At 38.2% G+C, this 24,617-nt stretch overlaps 1 protein-coding gene across 1 annotated transcript in view; it reads right to left on the bottom strand.

Annotated features, from left to right (window-relative positions):
• Positions 1-3,109: 3,109 nt before the first annotated feature.
• Positions 3,110-24,617, bottom strand: part of ogre (optic ganglion reduced) — a 68,674-nt gene continuing 47,166 nt past the window's right edge. Inside the window, exons 5-8 of the mRNA XM_034985311.2 lie at positions 11,953-12,110; positions 11,043-11,237; positions 7,206-7,367; positions 3,110-6,273 (exon numbers count right to left, since the gene is read on the bottom strand). Of these exons, the coding sequence (XP_034841202.1) occupies positions 6,216-6,273; positions 7,206-7,367; positions 11,043-11,237; positions 11,953-12,110 (573 nt within the window). The 3' untranslated portion in view covers positions 3,110-6,215. The remainder of the gene's footprint in view (positions 6,274-7,205; positions 7,368-11,042; positions 11,238-11,952; positions 12,111-24,617) is intronic.

The raw sequence follows: 24,617 nt of genomic DNA, 5'->3' as shown, positions 1-24,617 counted from the left end.
CACGGTGTGAAGTGAGTCTTAGGAGGGACGAAGTCTTTTCTTTTAGTATTTTTATTTGTGCTTACTATCATGTCTATTCACAATAATCTCGCTGCATTAAGTGAACGATGAAATGAGGACACATGAGAAAACTTAACAAGTTCTCAGTCAACTATCAACGCTTAAAACTGCCTTTAAATGTAAAATATATCCAAAAACCTCAAAATAGGAGGCGCAATTCAAAAATGAACACGTATCAGGCCGATATTTACTTTTATACACTATAATTAATTATATATTACTCAATACAGCCCCGATCGCAGAAATTAAAACAAGTATGAAGTGGTAAGAGTACCTTAAGTAATGCATCAAGTGCGCGAAATCGTAAAAACTAATATTTTCATTTCGTAATTTTATATAAAAGATTATAACAGAACTAGATGATGCTCGCGACTTGGTCCGCGTGGATTTAGGTTTTTAAAAATCCCGTGGGAACTCTTCCGGATTTTCCGTAATAAAAAGTTGCCTATACCCTTCCCCGGGATTAAAGGTATCTCTCGGTAAATTTCATCAAAATCGGTTGAACCGTTGGGCCGTGAAAAGCTAGCAGACAGACATACACACTTTCGCATTTATAATATTAGTATGGAAGTATGGATTAAACACACTGCCCCAATAAAGACAGCAGACCATTTCCATTACCTTATTTTAAATTCTGAGATCACAATAAGGATGCCAATTCAAGTTCAATAAGTCTAATAAGTATAGACTCTACGTAATAGGTACTTATTCATGTCAACTGTCCAGAGCCGTACCCACTTATCTTACATTACGCGGCAGAAAGTAATGTACATCGGCATTTAGAACGACATTGCGGCTTTGTAGAGCGTTTTCTCTGTCACTCATACCTATATGACGTTTTGTCGGTCTCAACGACAGAGACAACGCTCTACAAATCTGCTATTTCCTTCTATAGGTCGATGTAATTACTTTCGGTCGCGTACTCTACATACAGGACCCGATAGGAACGATTACAGATCGAACTTTAGAAAGAGACATAATCAGCTACAGTACCCGGCAGGAAATATCAGAAATATTGTACATTTAGAAAGAGATAGCGGTTTCGTAGCGTTTTGTCTCTGTCGTTCAGACCGACAAAACGTCCCATAGCTATGAGTGACAGAGACAACGCTCTACAAAGCCGAATCCTCTTTCTAAAGGTCGATGTATTACCTGCCGGGTACTGTACTTTTTTTAAATTAATTATAGGCGTACGCTTTACTGCGATCACACCTGATGGGAAGTGATGGTGTGGCCTAAGATGGGACGCGTTTGTCTAGAAGGTTTGGTTTAGTGTAGCTTTATCTCTGTTACTGACACTGAAGTCAGCGACAAAACGTCACAGTATGAATGACAGAGACGACGCTCTACGTAGCCGGATTATATCTCTTTCTCGATGTGTGTTTTCCTGCCGGGTACTCTACATTATGGAATCCATAATCATGGAATCCACACATATTCATCTTGCATACTGCATGGAATCCATATCGCACATCAGTCACGAACTACCTCGTACATTTAAGGCATTCTCAGTCTATCCCAATATAATTTTGAAATTATTACAATGCACAATTAAACTACATATATTTATAGCACTGCGTGACCTAAACCCTCTTACGTAGCGCTTATCTGTGACTAAAGTAGTGCTTATCCGTGACTTACGTAGCACTTATCTGTGACTGAAGTAGCGCTTACCTGTGACTTAATTTATTCAAATTGGGCACTACTGTAAACTTTTGATTATTATCAATTGAATTTGACGTGATGGTGATATTTAATTACAAAAACTCAAAACTAAAGCTACGAGAGCAAACGCGCCTAGCGCCCGTGACTTAAGTTGATCATTTTTTATATTGCTAGTGCAAAAATAGTATACTTAAGTCACGGAAAAGCATTCCGCGGGTTTAGGTCACACGACCTATAAAAATATACGGTACTCGTGCATAAGTCACAGGCACCGTAATGTACTGTTGTGGCGAAAATTAGCGCACAAGATATTTTTTAAGATTTTGAATCGGCCTATGTTAAAATATTTGAAACACAGCAATAAACGAAATCAAATCAGTACCCTTATTATAAATGCGAAAGTGTGTTTGTTTGTTGGTTTGTCCTTCAATCACGTCGCAACGGTGCATCGGATTGACGTAATTTTTTGCATGGATGTAGATAAAGACCTGGAGAGTGACATAGGCTACTTTTATCCCGGGAAATAAAAGAGTTCCCACGGAATTTTTAAAAACCTAATTCCACGCGGACGAAGTCGCGAGCATCAGCTAGTTCATATATATAGGCGATATGCATAGTCAAATGTCTTTATAAAATGTCTATAATATGTATAAATCAGTTTGTTTTTATTATTGGCACTTGCTATAACGTACCTATGGAATAGTACAATTTATATTTATTTCGAGTTCTTTTGTACGAAAACAGACACCAAAATGCCCGGAAATACTGAAAGGTTACTTAAACTCGGTATTATAATATCCTAAATTATGATGTTTTGTCAAAAAATCTTGAATTAAAGCACGGCTGCTTATATTTAAGTCTTTACTACTTTGCAGAAGTCCACGACACACAAGGAACAGCTAGCTTAATCTGTATATATATATAAAATTCTAAGTCCTGACTGACTGACTGATATATCAACGCAGAGCCTAAACCGATGGCCCTAGAGATATGAAATTTAGAGGTTGTGTTCTTTGCAAAGAATACGTATCCCATAAGAAAGGATTTTTCAAAATTCCACCCCTAAGTGGGTTAAATGGGGGTTTGAAATATAGTCCGCGCGGAAGTCGCGAGCATAAGCTAGTTTACTATAATCCGCTAAAACAGACAAATCTGTGTGTACAACGTGCGGCGTGCGATATGCACCGCCCGCCCCCCTACTACTAGAAGCAAGAGAAGCAAACAATTCACACCACTTAACACACTACACCACACAAATCTTCTGGAATACTCAATTAAACGAATTAAGGTTATTTCTTGTGTTTTGACACAAAATCAAATCTGCTCAATATGTAAACTACCTACCCTCAAATATGAAGTAGCTATTAAATATTCAGCTATGGTATATGTGTGATGCCACTATAAATAAATAGGCACATTTTTTGTTAACATACAAAATATGACACTTAAACCTAGGCATACATAATTAATTAATAATTACATACTTAATACATATAACAAAATTGAGTATCAATATACCCTCGAAAAATTCTGCTAAATATTACATTCAAAGGTAGAAATTCATACATAATGGCAACACTGAAACTATCTTACAGAACGCGGTGACACAAAAGTTGATAGAACGATGCGGTACAGTGCGACAAGGCTCTCTTGGCACTTGAATGACATTGACAGGGGGGCGCTGTTGGAGAACAAAGGCTTAGAATATTCAAACAAGAACAAAGGGGACACTTGACGCCAACGTTAGTTCCGATTTTCGCCACGCGCCAATATAGCCTGGTCGCATTGTACCTATCAACTTTCGTGACGCGAAAACGTACCATACAAATTATTGCAATATATTAATCGTTAATTTGAATAAAACATCAGGTCCCTCAAAATTTCGATTCTACTAACTTGAATAAAATTAATTGTCACATTAATATTACAACCATTTTTCAAACAACTGTGTAAATAAATAAATTATATCATATAGGTAGGTATATTCAAGATAGGTACAGGACGCGGCCGAAAGTAATGTACATCGGCCTTTAGAAGGAGATTTCGGCTTTGTGGAGCGTTGTCTCTGTCACTCATACCTATATGACGTTTTGTCGGTCTCAACGACAGAGACAGTGCTGTACAAATCTGTTATCTCCTTCTAAAGGTCGATGTACATTACTTTCGGCCGCTTACTGTAGTTTTTTTGAGACTCAATATTCGAGTGGACATGAGGATGGCTAAAAATCCGAGCCGAGGCGATAATAATAAAAATATAGAACGTATGAGATTTATTAGATATTATACATAATATGTTTACCATTTTTATACATATGTACATATTATATTATGTATATTTATACATAGTATGCCATATCAAACATACTATGCAAAAATCGCTGATGTTTTTCTAAGAATTTTGGCATTCTCCTTTTAGTTAATAAAAAATAATAAAGTGAATTTCATAAGAAAAGAAAACTAAAATAAGATGAAGGCCGAAAACACTAGTCCGTTTGTTTATAAATACAGACATACACGACATAACCGATTTTAATATCGGCTCATAACAAAAATCTACATGCGCGTCTAGCCTTAAATCGGTCATTAAAATATTTTACAGTATAAGACCCGCAAATTGCTGTTACGCTGGAACCATGTCTCATTAACATCGAAATGTCAAAATGACGTCATTTGACGTATATTTAAGTAAAAATATACCATCAGCTCGAAACTTCAGTCTAGTGCTGACGTCACTAAAATGGCGGCCACGCGCATTAGCAATTTGCGGGGCTTATAAATATTTGAATATTAAAAATGGCAGTGCAATTCAATTTATCCTATACTATAACCTACTTTACAGAGTAATCATGGCCTGAAGATTTGCCACAGACTAAAGAAAAAAGTTGCGATGGAGCCCCCTTTCAGCCAAAAATATTTTAATACAGATGACTGCATTTTGTCTGATCAGTCTATCTATATATATTCTATCTTTCTCTTTGTAATAAATCGAATCGGATTTGCAAGAGTTGATCATACTCCAATTTTTGTAAGACTGCTTTCTTTGTCTGAATAGGGGCGTCTGCATTAAAGTAATAAAAATGTCTCGCTTAGTGATTTTACGTCTCACCGACGTGGCTAGAATTCGAGAGTCGAAACACAATAACGTCGAAGTAAAATGGACCTAAAGAGCCTTGAATTGAAGTCAAAAATTCAATGTCACTGATTTTAGCAAAGTCAAAGTACACTCATGCGTGTGCACCCATGTGTTCTATTTATTCTCTCCGTCATAAATCAGATTCGACGAGACTTGGTAGACTAAGAAAGATCACATAGGTATATCAGATAGAACGTTGTCTCATGCACAATCTCATTTCGCAGTTTGTTATGCTCAATAGGCTTGTTTTTGCAATTGACTTTTTAAAACGTGTTTTCTATTTTAGCGGCCTGTCTATCATTTTTTTCCTTTAGTCTGTGGTTTTTAGTATAAGAATTTAGTAGCATCACTTGGTTCTCAAAAATTACTTAAACTAGTTTTTTTATAAAGATCTACGAATATTTTTCGTCGCCTTTGTCACCGATTCTATAAACCAATCAATATATAAAACGAGGTGACGGCAACTTAGGAATATTAGTTTTGCTTATTCTAGACATTGCTTTATTGTTACGTCACGCATTTTTTAGGGGCGATTCACACTGACGCCGAGTCCAAACGACAATCTAGAATTTCTAGATAGTATATTGACACAGAATACTATAACTACAGTAGTCAGTGCGCGGCAGAAAGTAATGTACATGGACTAATGATTTTAAGCTTATTTCTTTATTATTACATATTTTAATGTATATAACGGGTACATACCACGATTAATTTTTGCTTTTGTTTTTATTTGTCGATATTTCAACCCAATTGCACGACCCGTGCAAAAAATTGTACATCGAAAAAAACGTCCCTGTCATTGAGACCGACAAAACGTCATATAGGTATGAGTGACAGAGACAACGCTCTACAAAGCCGAAATGTCATTCTAAAGGCTGATGTACATTACTTTCTGCCGCGTACTGTACTATATTTTGTCCATTTGTAACTGATTTATAACAGTTAGTTTGGAGCTAATCACCAAACAGTAACGTAATATTACCAAAGTTAATGAGCCTCTGTGTGATACCTTAAGACCGTTTTACGCCAAAGCAACACAGTGCAACATCACGGCTGAAAAAAGCATGAATATGGTACTGTTAACCCGAAATATTGCAATTCTACAGCACAATGTTGCCCGGCATAAAATAGAATACCGAATGCTGTTTAAGGCCGATTTAAAACATGCCGCATTGTCGCATATTGAAGCTCCGGCGCAAAACAGCCTTAAGCGTGTTGTCTCATACGGCTGAAAAGTAACAATTAAATACGTTTTGTATAATTACAATAACACTCTTGTTATATATACAGAGTTGCGGGAAGGCCACGGTCAGTCCCCGACGATGGCAACGCTCGTCTCCGGCTTGGCTGCTCGTCACGCGCGCGGCCCGCTCTTTTCACCCATACGCTTTATCAGCTCCGTTATTAGCTCTCTAAAACGAGTGGAAATAAAAAGATTTATTAATCAAATAATCTTTTGCAAGTGTCCTTCCTAGCGAAAATCAACGAGAAACTCGGCGGTTGCTCTTTTGAAAACTTCAATTTATAGTGCGGCCGGACTGATGGCTAATTGAACTCACCTGTATATAAGAGGGTCCATGTTCCTAGCGAGCATGTACAGAAGCCACCAGTCGCCGACGTCGGTCCGCCGCGACACGATCACGGCTGTCTCCATGGCGATAGTCCGCGCCCGCGCGTGCAGGAGGCGCGGCCGGACTGATGGCTTATTGAACTCACCTGTATATAAGAGGGTCCATGTTCCTAGCGAGCATGTACAGAAGCCACCAGTCGCCGACGTCGGTCCGCCGCGACACGATCACGGCTGTCTCCATGGCGATAGTCCGCGCCCGCGCGTGCAGGAGGCGCGGCCGGACTGATGGCTTATTGAACTCACCTGTATATAAGAGGGTCCATGTTCCTAGCGAGCATGTACAGAAGCCACCAGTCGCCGACGTCGGTCCGCCGCGACACGATCACGGCTGTCTCCATGGCGATAGTCCGCGCCCGCGCGTGCAGGAGGCGCGGCCGGACTGATGGCTTATTGAACTCACCTGTATATAAGAGGGTCCATGTTCCTAGCGAGCATGTACAGAAGCCACCAGTCGCCGACGTCGGTCCGCCGCGACACGATCACGGCTGTCTCCATGGCGATAGTCCGCGACCGCGCGTGCAGGAGGCGCGGCCGGACTGATGGCTTATTGAACTCACCTGTATATAAGAGGGTCCATGTTCCTAGCGAGCATGTACAGAAGCCACCAGTCGCCGACGTCGGTCCGCCGCGACACGATCACGGCTGTCTCCATGGCGATAGTCCGCGACCGCGCGTGCAGGAGGCGCGGCCGGACTGATGGCTTATTGAACTCACCTGTATATAAGAGGGTCCATGTTCCTAGCGAGCATGTACAGAAGCCACCAGTCGCCGACGTCGGTCCGCCGCGACACGATCACGGCTGTCTCCATGGCGATAGTCCGCGACCGCGCGTGCAGGAGGCGCGGCCGGACTGATGGCACGAAGATTATAATCAGTCTGTAATTAGACAAAATCATATTAAAAGCTTTTCCTGCATAAGTAGCAGTGGGAGGGCGGGCGGGGCATATCTCATGCTGCATGATGCACCATACATGTTTGGTCTGTTTCAGCGGATTATAGCAAATTAAGCTTCTGGTTCATTGTTTACATAGAAACCGCAATTCATATTAGTTATGTATAAAAGGTTGACTCAATGAACCATTTTTGACTAGAAGATTCTGGTAAATGTTGACAGTGCACTTGTAACTCAGAGAATGCAATCAATGAACCCTCATTAGCTGTACAACAACACTGCTGTAACAATTAGGTACAAGAATCCACAACCCATAAAAGTTATGTTGACTCAATGAACCATTCTTGACTAGAAGATTCTTTACATATCTCGATCTCGAACATTCATATGTTGACAGTGCATTTGTGACTCAGAAAATACAATCAATGAACAATCCTACACTAATCTCAAATTAAAACAACAATTTCAAGAATCCACAACACATAAAGGTTATGTTGACTCAATGAACCATTCTTGACTAGAAGATTCTTTACATATCTCGATCTCGAACATTCTTATGTTGACAGTGCATTTGTGACTCAGGAAATGCAATCAATGAACAATCCTACACTAATCTCAAATTAAAACAACAATTTCAAGAATCCACAACACATAAAGGTTATGTTGACTCAATAAACCATTCTTGACTAGAAGATTCTTTACATATCTCGATCTCGAACATTCTTATGTTGACAGTGCATTTGTGACTCAGGAAATGCAATCAATGAACAATCCTACACTAATCTCAAATTAAAACAACAATTTCAAGAATCCACAACACATAAAACATATATAATGTAAAAAAAAGCATGCTCATGGTCTTTGCGGCGGGTAGCATTTCTCCCAGCTATGTACCTCCAGTAAGACTGTACGGTGCAGAGCTGGTTAGGGTGCCCAAGTTCACATACCTGGGTCATGTGGTTACAGCAGACATGAAAGATAATTGTGACATTGATAGGGAACGGAGGGCGTTGGCGGTTAGAGGGAATATGATAGCTCGCAGATTTGCTCGTTGCACAAAAGAAGTTAAGGTCACCTTGTTCAAGTCCTTTTGTCAGAGCTTCTACACGTGCAGTCTGTGGGTTGACTATACCCAAAAATCTATAAACGCCCTCCGAGTCCAGTATAATAACATCTTCAGAATAATGTTGGGACTGCCTCGGTACTGTAGCGCGTCCGGTGTATGTTTGCGGATAACTGTGTAGACGGCTTCTTCGCAATCATACGGAAAAGGATCGCCTCAATTAAAAGTAGGTTGGAGAGAAGTCCCAACATTATCCTGAAGGTGATAGCAGACAGACAGGACAGCGCTCTCAAAGCGCACTGGATGTCTGCATTAGTTAATAAGTATATTAATTATATTAACTAACATAGAATAAGTTTCTTACTAACATACATTATATTATAATATAGTTACTAACATAGGTTAAGATGGTTACTAACATAATATTGTGGGCCTTTGATGTCTGAGGAAATAAAGATTTATTTATAAAAGTTATGTTGACTCAATGAACCATTCTTGACTAGAAGATTCTTTACATATCTCGATCTCGAACATTCTTATGTTGACAGTGCACTTGTGACTCCGGGTATGCAATCAATAGGCCCTCATTAGGCGTAACTGTGAGCTAGTGTCGTAGACAGTAAACAGTAATTAAGGACAACCAGCCAGCGATAAGAGAACAAAGTGAAATGTTTGATCTGCTGAGGTGAATAGCATGCTTGTCTTGGTAACATTATGTAATCGTTACAGAATAAAATGAAGTAAACGATAACAATAATCGCAATTTGCCATAACTGTTATTGCTTCAAAAATAAAGGGCGAAATTTTTCTGCTTGTATAGAATATGAAAAAAGAAAGATTACATCAAATCTATCGCTAATTTTTGAAATATATATTGTGTAAAATAGCGCACATTGACCCAAAGCTTGGCCAATGGACTTAGCTAACTAATACCTAAGCCATTTCGCGTATATTTTTCGCGCGTTAGGAGAGCGCAGGTCAGTTTGCCGACTTTTCACAGAAATATGAAAGAATCGCAAAAATGAACAAAAAAGCACAAGCGAAGCGAGGGCCAAATATTTATTTGGTTTACATGTAGAGGACGAGTAGGGCTAGGATGAACGTGAGTATGATGTACCAGAACCACAGGAAGATGTAGGTCTTCTCGTTAACAATATTGAGTGGTAGGATGCAGAGCGAGTCGTGTGTAGTGGACTTACCTATAGAGGATTAGTAGCGCTAGGATGAACGCGAGTATGATGTACCAGAACCACAGGAAGATGTAGGTCTTCTCGTTAACAATATTGAGTGGTAGGATGCAGAGCGAGTCGTGTGTAGTGGACTTACCTATAGAGGATTAGTAGCGCTAGGATGAACGCGAGTATGATGTACCAGAACCACAGGAAGATGTAGGTCTTCTCGTTAACAATATTGAGTGGTAGGATGCAGAGCGAGTCGTGTGTAGTGGACTTACCTATAGAGGATTAGTAGCGCTAGGATGAACGCGAGTATGATGTACCAGAACCACAGGAAGATGTAGGTCTTCTCGTTAACAATATTGAGTGGTAGGATGCAGAGCGAGTCGTGTGTAGTGGACTTACCTATAGAGGATTAGTAGCGCTAGGATGAACGCGAGTATGATGTACCAGAACCACAGGAAGATGTAGGTCTTCTCGTTAACAATATTGAGTGGTAGGATGCAGAGCGAGTCGTGTGTAGTGGACTTACCTATAGAGGATTAGTAGCGCTAGGATGAACGCGAGTATGATGTACCAGAACCACAGGAAGATGTAGGTCTTCTCGTTAACAATATTGAGTGGTAGGATGCAGAGCGAGTCGTGTGTAGTGGACTTACCTATAGAGGATTAGTAGCGCTAGGATGAACGCGAGTATGATGTACCAGAACCACAGAAAGATGTAGGTCTTCTCGTTAACAATATTGAGTGGTAGGATGCAGAGCGAGTCGTGTGTAGTGGACTTACCTATAGAGGATTAGTAGCGCTAGGATGAACGCGAGTATGATGTACCAGAACCACAGGAAGATGTAGGTCTTCTCGTTAACAATATTGAGTGGTAGGATGCAGAGCGAGTCGTGTGTAGTGGACTTACCTATAGAGGATTAGTAGCGCTAGGATGAACGCGAGTATGATGTACCAGAACCACAGGAAGATGTAGGTCTTCTCGTTAACAATATTGAGTGGTAGGATGCAGAGAGAGTCGTGTGTAGTGGACTTACCTATAGAGGATTAGTAGCGCTAGGATGAACGCGAGTATGATGTACCAGAACCACAGGAAGATGTAGGTCTTCTCGTTAACAATATTGAGTGGTAGGATGCAGAGCGAGTCGTGTGTAGTGGACTTACCTATAGAGGATTAGTAGCGCTAGGATGAACGCGAGTATGATGTACCAGAACCACAGGAAGATGTAGGTCTTCTCGTTAACAATATTGAGTGGTAGGATGCAGAGCGAGTCGTGTGTAGTGGACTTACCTATAGAGGATTAGTAGCGCTAGGATGAACGCGAGTATGATGTACCAGAACCACAGGAAGATGTAGGTCTTCTCGTTAACAATATTGAGTGGTAGGATGCAGAGCGAGTCGTGTGTAGTGGACTTACCTATAGAGGATTAGTAGCGCTAGGATGAACGCGAGTATGATGTACCAGAACCACAGGAAGATGTAGGTCTTCTCGTTAACAATATTGAGTGGTAGGATGCAGAGCGAGTCGTGCGTCTGGATGGTGCCCGACGCTCCGTACTTATGGAAAGTGCACTTGGTAACTCTGGGGAACACGTAGATCATTGGATCGTATCTGAAATGAAAATATAAGACAAGGTAAATTAATAGATTTGATACAGCAGTTAGTTGATAGATCAGTCAGTCAGACAGTCACCTTTTCCTTTTATATATTTAAAGAAGATATGAGTTATGGAATACCGAAAAGTTAGTGCTATAGATTCTATCGTTGTCTCTGCTACATGACAAAAGTTCGAACGGTTCTTCAAGTTCACAGAAGTTTTTTACGAGTTCCATCCGCCATCATGTAAACGGCCGATCGCGGATGGAAATATACAGGGTTGTCATATTAGTTTTAAAATTCTTAAAGTCCTCATATCTCCCACGGGTAATTGCGAATCCTCAAGTTCTTTGGGCACATTACAAGGAAGAGTGGTACCATCGAAAACCTCGTGGTGCAAGGTCGAGTGAAGGGCACACGTCCACGTGGGCGTTCCCCAACTAGGTGGACGGACTTAATCAGATCCGCAACAAACATGCCGGTCTCCGTGTGTGCACATAATGCCACCAATAGAAGTCGCTGGAGGGAGATCGCACGCGCAGCAATGAAGAATTCATATCCACGACCACTCTGTCAAGAGAGAAAAAGAAGATCTCCCACGGGTATCACGCTGCGAGGCTTATTATTTTCTTGGTACATCAACGCGTCGGTCCTAACCTCAGCTTGCTGGGATGTCACGGACATTATCTAGCACCTAGTAGATCGATGACATTGACAAAATAGTTAATACCTTTCCTCTTGCGGAACTTCGCTGTAGCCCAGAACCCTGGTGCCGTAGGAGAAGAACTCGCCGTTGAAGAAGGCGTCCATCATCCACAGCTGCAGCACGATGTTGATCAGGCAGAGCAGCTCGCAGCCCCAGTACCTTAGCGCGTACAGCTTGTGCGTCTGAAAGAGAAAATTAAATTAGTATTTTCTCGTAAAGTCGAGTCGTATGCAGAAGGATTGGAGAGCTTACAGCGATATTATCCCAAGAAAATCACTGGTATTATTAGATTAGATTAGATTTAGAAACACCGTATAAAAACCGTGATAGCCTAGTGGTTACGACATTCACCTCCTATTCGGGAGGTCGGGGGTTCGATCCCCGACACGCACCTCTAACTTTTCGGAATTATGTGCGTTTTAAGAAAAGAAATATCAATGAAAACATCGTGAGGAATCCTGCATGCCTGAGAGTTCTCCATAATGTTATCAATACACAGCTCAAACCACTTGACGGATCGGGCTGAAATTTGGCATACAGATAGCTATTGGGACGTAGGCATCCGCTAAGGATTTTTGAAAATTCAACCCCTAAGGGAGTAAAATAGGGGTTTGAAATTTGTGCAGTTCACGCGGACGAAGTGGCCGACATAGCTCAAAGGATTAGCAAGCTGAAGTGGCAATGGGCAGGTCATGTCTGTCGCAGAACCGACGGCCGATGGGGCAGACGTGTTCTGGAGTGGAGACCGCGTACCGGTAAGCGCAGTGTGGGACGACCTCCAGCACGCTGGACCGATGACCTGAAGAAGGTGGTGGGGAGCGGATGGATGAGGAAGGCGGACGACCGTGTTTGGTGGCACGCTCTTGGAAAGGCCTTTGTCGTACGATTGGATTGAGGCGGACGAAGTCGCGAGCATAAGCTAGTTCAGCTACAAGATCATTCGAGTAATTGGTGTCGGATACAGTATCGGATGGTTGACAGTTGACCGCAACTGGAAACGTCTCTGATAAGTCTCGCAACAATGGCACCTTCAGAACATAAAGGGGCACACATCGAATGTCTGTCATCAGATAACGTAAGCATGTGTGAGATTATGATAAAGAGAGAAGTTAAGACAGTGGGCTTTAATAGTGATGATAAATTAAATCCAATGATTACTAATGAAAGTTATCATTTATCAATTATTTGTCAGGTAAGGCCAAATACTAAGTAATTAAAAATCAAGCAAAGCATCTGCTGTATTATTTCAAAGTAAGAATCCTAATCATCTAAACAGGCTTCTATAATAATTAGAAGCTAACAACCTAGTGTTTACTTTTATCTCAATGTATAAAATAAATAGCACAAGAGGGTAGGTGATAAATACAGAAGTAAAACCAACCAAGTCGAATAATAACTGAATTGTATTTTGTTCAGCATTGATCTATTTATATTAAAATGAATCTACCACCCATTTCGCTAAGGTGTTTAGTCATGGAGAAGAAAGGGCAAAGAAACTCCATAACACACATCTTTTAAAACATGAGAACGTTGAGTAAAGTCGTAGGTACATATTTGGTACACAGTTACAACAGGTAACCTACAAAAGGCAAATGATTACATTACATTATAATACAATATAAGAATACTTAACTTCAGTAAGGTCCGCTGTGTTTGCTCTGGGTTGCGATACAAGACTGTCCCCTCTCTGTCGAGGTAGGGTACTTTTATAACACTGCCATCGCAAACAAGGCGGATATCGACTATCACATGATCTTAATATTAATCATTATTTATTTTAGGTTTGTTGACAAAAGGTATGTTGACACGCCCAATTTACAATAATAAAATCAGTGACATTGATGGTCTACATATTAATAATTTACAATAATAATAAGCGACTTAAATTGTCAGTTTACACAACATTATTATTTCACATAATAGCTATTGCCAACTGTATGTTGACAATAGCTTAATATAATGTCACTCTTAGTATATTGACAATATTTAATTTACAATGAATAATTAGTGACATGTATTGATAATTTATATAATATTATTTTTCATATTTTCATATTCCTAGATACCAAATTAAACAAGAATAAACAATAATAGTTTTACACTATTGTATTGTATGATGACAGCAAGAAACTAGGAACATTGACATTGTATCCGGAAACGGAATAACGATTCTGTTTTAAACATCACAACAAACATTTACTTCAGACTCCCAAGTTTATGATTAGATGAATTTTAGCATAATAATTATGTATCCAATTTTGTCGTAATATAACACGGCCATACTGACAAGTACTTCGCTCCCGAAGTACATAGGGAAATACGGAGAGAAAGGAAAAAAAAATCCTTATGTTTTGTTTTTTTTTTTTTTTTAATACCATTCGGCAATAATAACATTTGTCCCTTTTAGGATTAAAAACTCTTGTCCCGTTTGGGAATCTCAACGTTTGTCTCATTCGGGAATCTCAAAATATTTATTTTTATTATTTATTACCGTTATAAATTTACTATAATATGTATTTATTATTACATTTACCATATTTATTTATTTTATTTTTAATTTATTTACTTTTATTATTATCAATATTTGTTCCATTCGGAAATCTCAAGCTCGTCCCATTCGGGAATCTCGATATTTAGTTCCATTCGGAAATCTCAAGCTCGTCCCATTCGGGAATCTCGATATTTAGTTCCATTCGGAAATCTCAAGCTCGTCCCATTCGGGAATCTCGATATTTAGTTCCATTCGGAAATCTCAAGCTCGTCCCATTCGGGAATCTCGATATTTAGTTCCATTCGGAAATCTCAAGCTCGTCCCATTCGGGAATCTCGATATGTGTTCCTTTCGGAAATCTCTCAGTTCGTTCCTTTCGGAAATCTCTCAAGTTTTGTTTTTTTTTTTTTTTTTTTTTTTTTTTTTTTTTTTTTTTTTTTTTTTTTTTTGTTTTTTTTTTTTTTTTTTTTTTTTTTTTTTTTTTTTTTTTTTTTTTTTTTTTTTGTCCCATTGGGAGTCTTAACATTTTGTCCCATTGGGAGTCTTAACATTTGTCACATAGTGAGTCTTAACATTTTGTCCCATTGGGAGTCTTAACATTTTGTCACATAGTGAGTCTTAACATTTTGTCCCATTGGGAGTCTTAACATTTTGTCACAATATAGTGAGTCGTAACATTTTGTCCCATTGAACTTTTTGTCACATGGTGAGTTTTAACATTTTGTCCCCTTAAAATTTTTTTTTTTTTTTTTTTTTTTTTTTTTTTTTTTTCTTTTTTTTTTTTTTTTTTTTTCCTTCCCCTCCGTTCTCCTTCTGTCATTTAGCATAAATTATTAGTATGTTTTATTATAATTCGGCCATCTTGATAAGTACTTCGTTCCCGAAGTACATAGGAAAATAGAAAAGTGCAGCCCGTGAAGTTAAATCAACTACGGCAACAAAAGCACCGACACAAAAAAAATAAGATTGTGCTATTCGCAAAACAAAATTCAATGATTCAATGTCAATGTTACTGTCACAAAACTAGAATAGCTAGACGTCAAACCGAAATTAGAATAGAATTTGTTTTATTTGTTGATCGACAAAGTGCACCACATAATATGCAATTATTGTTAAATCATTATTATACATTATATATTTTCCCCCTTTTTTTTTTTTTTTTTAATACTATTTTTTTTTTTTTTTTTTTTTTTTTTTTTTTTTTTTTTTTTTTTTTTTTTTTTTTTTTTTTTCTTTTGTTGAGTTAGTGCCATTCATTTACTACTATATAAATTATTACAAGATCAGTGGATCGGTTGTTATTAAATTTTTATAATATTAATTATTAAATTGGTATACTTTATAAGAACTAAGAACTACCTACAATAATTCCTCATTCGAGGAAACCCTGTGCTTTTTTTTTGATAGTGGTATTAAGAGATTCCTGTATCTTCCAAAGGACGCTCGGTCATTCCTGATGATATGTCGTTATGGTTTAGCATATTTTGCTGAGGGTTATCGGGATTGGATGGTCTTTGGTTATGAAAGAAATTATCCCCTCTTGGAAATCTGCGTCTAAGACAGGCGGACCAGGTATGATTCCAACTTTTACAATAAGTACACCATCTATTGTGATTTTCCTCGTTTCTAAGTTTTTTTTTTGTGGGAGTACTAGTAGACTGTTGGCCTTTTTCGCTAGTTTTATCAAAGGGGCGCTTTTTAGGTATTTTTGAATATGTAGTAAATAAGGAGATTAATTCTGCCGTAGTTTCTACACGACTATTATGAGAAGCCATTCGTACATTAACGTCGGTTATTCCCCCACATATAAGCTCGACTAACTGCTGCTCAGTGAAGGCTATTTTAGTATTTTTAAGTAGTCTAATTTTTTTTCTTGCATATTCACAATAGGAATCTGCTGTTTCTGACGTTAAAAGTACTGCTTTCGTTAATTTATCTGATAAGTTCCTTTTTTCGGGATAGAGATCTATAATCGTTGATTTGAAATTTTCCCAAGTTCTACCTTCGTCGGGGTCCCATGTTTCATACCACGATAATGCAGAGCCTCTAAGGGCCTTACCCGCTTTAGCAACAGTTGTTACGCTGCTCCAGTTAAGGTCCACTGCAATAGCGTTTACGGTAGTACACCAGCTCTCGGCACCATTATCATTCTTATCGGGATCAAAGGGTGGCAGCACTACATCGTCTCCCCGACGACTGCCGGATACTGCATCCTTAATAGCCTTGAGTAGCTCAATAACAGTCGGGTCCATCCTAAAACACAAAAGGCGATTAGTTTATGCTATGAATAGCAGGAGTCTATCCCACTTCTGATGTGAGATTATGATAAAGAGAGAAGTTAAGACAGTGGGCTTTAATAGTGATGATAAATTAAATCCAATGATTACTAATGAAAGTTATCATTTATCAATTATTTGTCAGGTAAGGCCAAATACTAAGTAATTAAAAATCAAGCAAAGCATCTGCTGTATTATTTCAAAGTAAGAATCCTAATCATCTAAACAGGCTTCTATAATAATTAGAAGCTAACAACCTAGTGTTTACTTTTATCTCAATGTATAAAATAAATAGCACAAGAGGGTAGGTGATAAATACAGAAGTAAAACCAACCAAGTCGAATAATAACTGAATTGTATTTTGTTCAGCATTGATCTATTTATATTAAAATGAATCTACCACCCATTTCGCTAAGGTGTTTAGTCATGGAGAAGAAAGGGCAAAGAAACTCCATAACACACATCTTTTAAAACATGAGAACGTTGAGTAAAGTCGTAGGTACATATTTGGTACACAGTTACAACAGGTAACCTACAAAAGGCAAATGATTACATTACATTATAATACAATATAAGAATACTTAACTTCAGTAAGGTCCGCTGTGTTTGCTCTGGGTTGCGATACAAGACTGTCCCCTCTCTGTCGAGGTAGGGTACTTTTATAACACTGCCATCGCAAACAAGGCGGATATCGACTATCACATGATCTTAATATTAATCATTATTTATTTTAGGTTTGTTGACAAAAGGTATGTTGACACGCCCAATTTACAATAATAAAATCAGTGACATTGATGGTCTACATATTAATAATTTACAATAATAATAAGCGACTTAAATTGTCAGTTTACACAACATTATTATTTCACATAATAGCTATTGCCAACTGTATGTTGACAATAGCTTAATATAATGTCACTCTTAGTATATTGACAATATTTAATTTACAATGAATAATTAGTGACATGTATTGATAATTTATATAATATTATTTTTCATATTTTCATATTCCTAGATACCAAATTAAACAAGAATAAACAATAATAGTTTTACACTATTGTATTGTATGATGACAGCAAGAAACTAGGAACATTGACATTGTATCCGGAAACGGAATAACGATTCTGTTTTAAACATCACAACAAACATTTACTTCAGACTCCCAAGTTTATGATTAGATGAATTTTAGCATAATAATTATGTATCCAATTTTGTCGTAATATAACACATGCGGGTCGTATCGCCCACTAAGATGCGTTGCTACGTGAGAAGAAACCACGGTCTACGACCTAGCTTCATCATCATCATCATCATGATCAACCCATCGCCGGCTCACTACAGAGCACGGGTCTCCTCTCAGAGTGACAAGAGTTTCGGTCATAGTCTACCACGCTTCCCCTTATTTTTAATTTCAAAACGTAGATCATATGACACACTTTTCTATACTAATGATTAATGATATTGTGATATAATTATGGATACCAAGATCTCTTTCATGAGACCGAAACGTTTAATCCGTTAACAAAAATATTTACACTGCAGACATCGATATAAATGACTGCAGACGAGAACAAAAACTGTAATTTGAACTTTTGTAGGCATATTTATTAAACAAAGGCATATCTATCTATATGGGAAGCGGTATTAGACTATAGGTACAGACTTCAAGGCAAGGCGTAGTGTGACACCATATTATGGTAATTCTGCTCTTTGTTTCGTCTTGACTCTTGATGAATTCCGTTGCAGAGTATTTAAAATTCCTACTTAATTTTTAATTTTTTTAAAGAATATTAGCCATGTTAAATGACTAATATTCCCCTTTCCACTCCAAGCGTCCAAGCTTTCCAAGCGTCAAGCTTGTGCTAGGAGTAGGTACGACAATAGTGCAACGGGCGGAGTTTGAACCGTTGACCTTTCGGTTTTCAGTCCACTCCTTTACCAGTTGAGCTATTGAGCCTCTATCAGGCTTGATCAGGCTTATGTATAACTAATATACCTAACTAATGCGTAGTAAAATACGAACTGGCGGTAGATTTTAATTGATAAGTAGTAAGTCACTAGAGATAATTTTATTATGAAAAAGTTTAAATCTGTACTCTATACTTACCAATATTATAAAGACTTTACGTCACAATAGCTATCTGCATGCCAAATTTCAGTCCGATCTGTCCAGTAGTTTGAGCTGTGCGTTGATAGATCAGTCAGTCACCTTTTTCTTTTATACCTATATTTAGATAAAGTTTGTTAGTAGGGGGTAATCTCTGGAACTACTGAACCGATTTTGAAAATTCTTTCACCGGTAGAAAGCTACAAGGCTACAAGCTATATTTTATTTTTAAAAAAATTAGAGATCCCTGCGAAAATTGTAATAAGCTACCTGCGCGAAGCCGGGGCAGATCGCTAGTAATAATATAATAATATATGTTGGTGTTCCTGCGAAAAATTATTTTAACATCTCTCAGATGTAGAACCAACCAATGTCAAATGAAGTCGGTGGCTCTCTTTCAATGTTAGACACTGAGTCGCTGGAAAGTGACATAAGCTATTTGTTACTCTCGAAAATCAAAGAGTTTCATGTGATTTGGGGAAATCCACGAGGGAGAAATCGCAGGCGATTATCTAGTAATTTCTACGCTCAAACAAAATAAAAATAAAAAGGAGTACACTAAAATCATAACTCAACAATTAACTTAAGAGCCCCCCAACCATAAAAGACCCGCCTCTATTCTTTCGCTTAGTATTATCGCAATCATGGCAGGCGGATGGCAGATGCCAGTGTCCTTTTGTAGCGAGGCTCGCACCTGGCACTTTTTGTGCTACCCCTGTCCCCTGCAACGATTGATAGATGGACTTCCCGTACGAAAGTTTAGATTTAGTTGCAGTCAAAACATCAGTTTTAAAAAATATAATGTGGACCTCGTATGTTGCCGAGTGTACCGTACCTACTATCTAAAGAGTTATACACTAATTTGGGTATTTTCCTACTTTTGAATTTGGTAAATATTATAACTTTATTATAAACTAGTATAAAAATAATGACGTAGTCTGAATAAAATATTAAAATCCAACAAAGATTTACAAAGTTATAGGCATTTTAATTTTGGAGTGAGAGGGTCTCCTATCCCTTTCTCGCAAAACGAAAATTTGTATGAAATCGCACGAAGCTACTACGGCATTAGTAAGGTGTGACGTCAAAATGCTATATCGCTATCTCTGTCTAATCAGAAATATTTAAATGCTCCTAACTTTTTTTGTTATTTGATCGATTTAATTAGTTTTTTCAGTTTACATCATTATTTTTATCCTAGTTTACAATAAAGTAATATAAAAATTGGAGTCAAATACCCAATTAGTACCTATTCATTTTGTGATCTTCAACTCGCACGCCACTGGCACGGTACGCAGCCAGATCTAGAAACTGGCAAACCAGACACAAGCATGTGTATCACGCGCTGGCATTCTGCTTGTGCCTGGCGTGCCAGCTTACCAGCACCTAGCATACCATTCACATGGCATGTGTATGGGCTTACAGGTTCGTAAAACCACCCACTGCAACATAAGTACACGATATTCATCATCATCATCATCATAGCCTCAACTGGTGACAGAAGGGCTGGCTCATTTTTTGCGCAGCGGATCAGCCTGGCTGTCCAGCGCGGAAATGCAGCCAGTATTCTTGGCACCATTCCACGTGGTCATGATTTATATAGTAATTAGATAAGGCTAGCTTTAAGTTTTATTGTATTAAAAAAAAAAAAATCATCATCATCATGATCAACCGATCACCGGCTCACTACAAAGTACGGGTCTCCTCTCAGAGTGAGAAAGGATAGAATAGTGGTTAGGACGTCCGTCTTCTAATCGGAGGTCGGGGGTTCGATCCCGGGCACGCACCTCTAACACGATAATTTGCGTGCTAACTACTGACACCAATCGAATCTACAATCATCTTTATAGTATAAAATTATGATTTCGCAGAACCTGCCAGTGTGATTATTTCACGCATCCTTAAACTTTGATGGAACTTAAACCACCTATTAGTAGTGAATCTAGCTAATGAATAGTTACAGACGCCTCTCTACTACTCGCCCTCGAGTGCCATGCATAGCATATTTTAAACTAGCTTATGCTCGCGACTTCGTCCGCGTGGACTACACAATTTTCAAACCCCTATTTCACCCCCTTAGGGGTTGAATTATCAAAAATCCTTTCTTAGCGGATGCCTACGTCATAACAGCTATCTGCATGCCAAATTTCAGCCGGATCCGTCCAGTAGTTTGAGCTGTGCGTTGATAGATCAGTCAGTCATTCAGTCATTCAGTCAGTCAGTCAGTCAGTCAGTCAGTCAGTCAGTCAGTCACCTTTTCCTTTTATATATTTAGATAAACAAAAATTGTAAGAAAATTCGATAACCAAAGACAAAAGACAAAACAATCCTGAAGTAAACCTTAACCTTTGGGGCGTTTGCGCACTCGTCCGTGATTTTACGGATCTGCCAAAAATTCGAATCGAATGTACGGAATTGTATGACGGCCCCTTTGAAGAATCACAGATACGAGCCGAATACGGATGTGCACTCATCCGTATTTTCTGGCAGATCCGTAAAATCACGGATGAGTGCACAAACGCCCTTAAAGTTGATTCAGGTAAGGCAAAATATTTTTCAAGTGGTTATAACTTAGCTAAGACTTCGACCTCGTATTCTTAGGGGTTGGGGGTTCACTCCCGAGCATGCGCTTCTATCTTTTCGGAGTAATGTGCGTTATAACTTATAAGTAAGTAATTAAATACCACTTACTTGAACGGTGAAGAAAAACATCGTAAGGAAACCTGTATGCATGAGAGTTCTCTATAGTGTTCTCACAGGTGTATGAAGTCTGGCAATCTGTACTTCGTCAGAATGGCGGACTATGACCTAAACCCATCTCATCTGTGAGGAGATCCATGCTTAGTAGTAGGCCGGCAATGAGTTGAGTTGACAGATGATATTCTTTTTTACAAAATCACTTATAAAGACAGCTAAAACATGCAACAAAAGAGCTTATTTTCATCTAAGTGTTTGAAAGGGTGTATGCGAGCTTTTCAAACGCTTAAAAAGCCTTTGAAAAATATCATAGCCAAAAAATGTACTACTAACCAGTGTACTAATAAATCATATCTTTACAATTATAGCTGAGCGAATATGCTCCCTCTCCCCAAGTTCTTTGACTCAAGTGTCACTTCAGTCCAGCCCTTGCTATGAACATTCTAAAGATTGGGGCCGAAAGAGTACCTTGTGGGACACCCACGCTTTTTCCTTATCGTGTCGCTGCTATTATATTCGCATCTGTGAATACTTGAAGAGTGCCCAATTTGAATGTTATACCTACATCTACTGCGTATGGAAGGTACTTAAGATTGTTTGATCCTTTGAAGAACAATGCATGCCTTTTCACTCACCATAAAGGTTAGATAGGGTAGACATGGGGTAGACTAAATTCCACGTGAAAATAAAGGTAGTTTTGGCCTTTTTTAAGTTCTTAAATATGCATTGTTTTTTTATCAAAAAATAGTTTTTACACAAAACTTCCTAATTTTTATATTTTAGGGTTTTTGAAAATATTTCGTACGTACAATATACAAGTTACATACATTGTTTATATTTATTTTTTTACATATTTTCCTAATGCATTAAGTTAAGAATAGAGTCGGTTGCTGTATATACCAAAATTGTATAAAATTCAGCTGATTGTATGTTCTTCTTTTACATGTTTCTTTTTGTGTCTTTTTTTTTATTTTTTGGTGTACAATAAAGAATATTAAACTAAAGAAGCAAAAACTTAACTTTAGTTATACAAAAAAACTGGTTTCGAAACTTTTTTGCGAAAGCTACGAGTAATATTGCCCCTGTAACAAATGGTTAGTTTTTGTTGGCTGTGCCGTTTTTTTGCAAAAATCATCGGGTTCCAGCCAATATCTATATATCTATATATATATAATGCAAAGTCCTGACTGACTGACTGACATAGATAGCAACGCACAGCCTAAACCGCTGGTCCTAAAGACATGAAATTTGGAGGGTCTATTCTTTGTGAAGAGTAGGTATCCACTAAGAAAGGATTTTACGAAATTCCACCCCTAAGTGGGTTAAATAGGGGATGGAAGTTTTTATGAAAGTCGGTCATTTTTCAAGTTATTTGCATGAAAATTGATATTTGGGTTTTCGGTCACAAATGAAGAAATACGTGTTTCAGGATTTTGGAAAATTTGCCCATAAGGGTGGTAAAATAGGGGATGTAAGTTTGTATGGGAAAGTTTTAATTATTGATATTATAATTGACTTGAAATTTGGAAAGTAGGTTTTTTCTTGAGGTTAGGTGTGAGCTAAGAAATGACTATGAGAAAATCCCCCCCAAAAAAAGGAGTGAAATGGGGGTTGGAAGGTTATATGTGTTATTCGGTGCTGTTCAGAGTGCGTGTCCTGATGTTATAATGTTTGTTTCTGAAAAAAAAATGCCATTTGTTTCCTGTAGGCCACGCGGGCGAAGCCGCGAGCAGAAGCTAGTCGACTATAATCTTTGAAGCCTCACTAGGCCCGGTCAATTATTTTTTTACTAGATGATACCCGCGACGTCGTCCACGTGGAATTAGGTTTTATAAACCCCGTGGGTGCTCTTTGATTTTCCGGGATAACAAGTAGCCTATGTCACTCTCCAGGTCTTTAACTATGCCTATTCAAAAAATCACGTCGATCCGTTGCTCCATTGCGACGTGATTGAAGGACAAACCAACAAATAAATACACTTTCGCATTTATAATATGGGCAGTGAAATATAGGCAGTGATTAAGATCTTAAACAAGAGACCTATTTTTAACCGACTTAAGAAAAAGGAGGAGGTTCTCAATTCGACTGTATGTTTTTTTTTTAATATTAATCAGTAACACAAAACAAAGTATTTTAGCGGACTACAAAAACCTGTGTCCACATAAAATTGTTATCAATTGCTCAAAATGACAAGTGATCATAATCTCCATGAGATTTACTTGTTTACGTGTCCACTGGAACTTAGCTTTTATAGTCGTAACAATAATGATGAAAATGGTATTATGATACAAATTAAAGTACCTAGTAAACTCAGGCACAGTTGGTTCGCGGAATAAAACGAAAGCCAATTTAAACACGGTACAGGTTTTTATACGGCAAACGAAAGCTGATGCGAAAAAACACATCTAATTGAGAACCACCTTTTTGAAATCGGTTGAAACAGCGCTATTGATAAAATATCCATTACAATCAACTTTTTTATATCAGTTATCAATATTCCTTTCACGATACACTATCAAACGATATTCCAAAAACTTGCTTAAACTACCTTGTAAAATAATGCAGGTTTATAATTGAGCTAAAAATTGATAACATACATACCAAGACGAAATAGACAAAGATAAACTAATGGACAATAATATATTTAGAGAGATTTAAACTATACTTAGGTAGTAGGTAGGACCTAGGTAATAGAATAAATCAACGGGTCACGAAGGCTAAGTTTTTTTTCCGATCTTTACCAAAAGATGAGAAACATCTGACAGTTGACTCCAAGCTTAATGAATTTAGCAACCGTGGTATGTACTAATTTTAATAGGTACGGTACCCACTTTTGTGCAATGTCTTTATGTATGATAGAACTTAGAAGTCATTGCTTTTGTGCAGCTAATTCAGTTGACTGATATTGGAACGGAGCAAGGGTCAATTTACACACGGTACTGGTACTGAGCCGTGATTTGAATGGAAGGTAAACCGATGCGTCTGCCTAATTGTGTTTCGCTGATGCCAAGGACAAACAAATGTCGAACTCCCAGTCATTTCAAATGACCATGCGAAGTAGCGTTTATGTTAACTTTTCAATTATTTTTTTTGCATTATAACTAGCACTTGACGACAT

Source organism: Maniola hyperantus, chromosome 4 (genome assembly GCF_902806685.2).
Source record: "Maniola hyperantus chromosome 4, iAphHyp1.2, whole genome shotgun sequence".
NCBI classification, from domain to species: Eukaryota; Metazoa; Arthropoda; class Insecta; order Lepidoptera; family Nymphalidae; genus Maniola; species Maniola hyperantus.
This window is presented reverse-complemented; position numbering and strand designations above follow the sequence as displayed.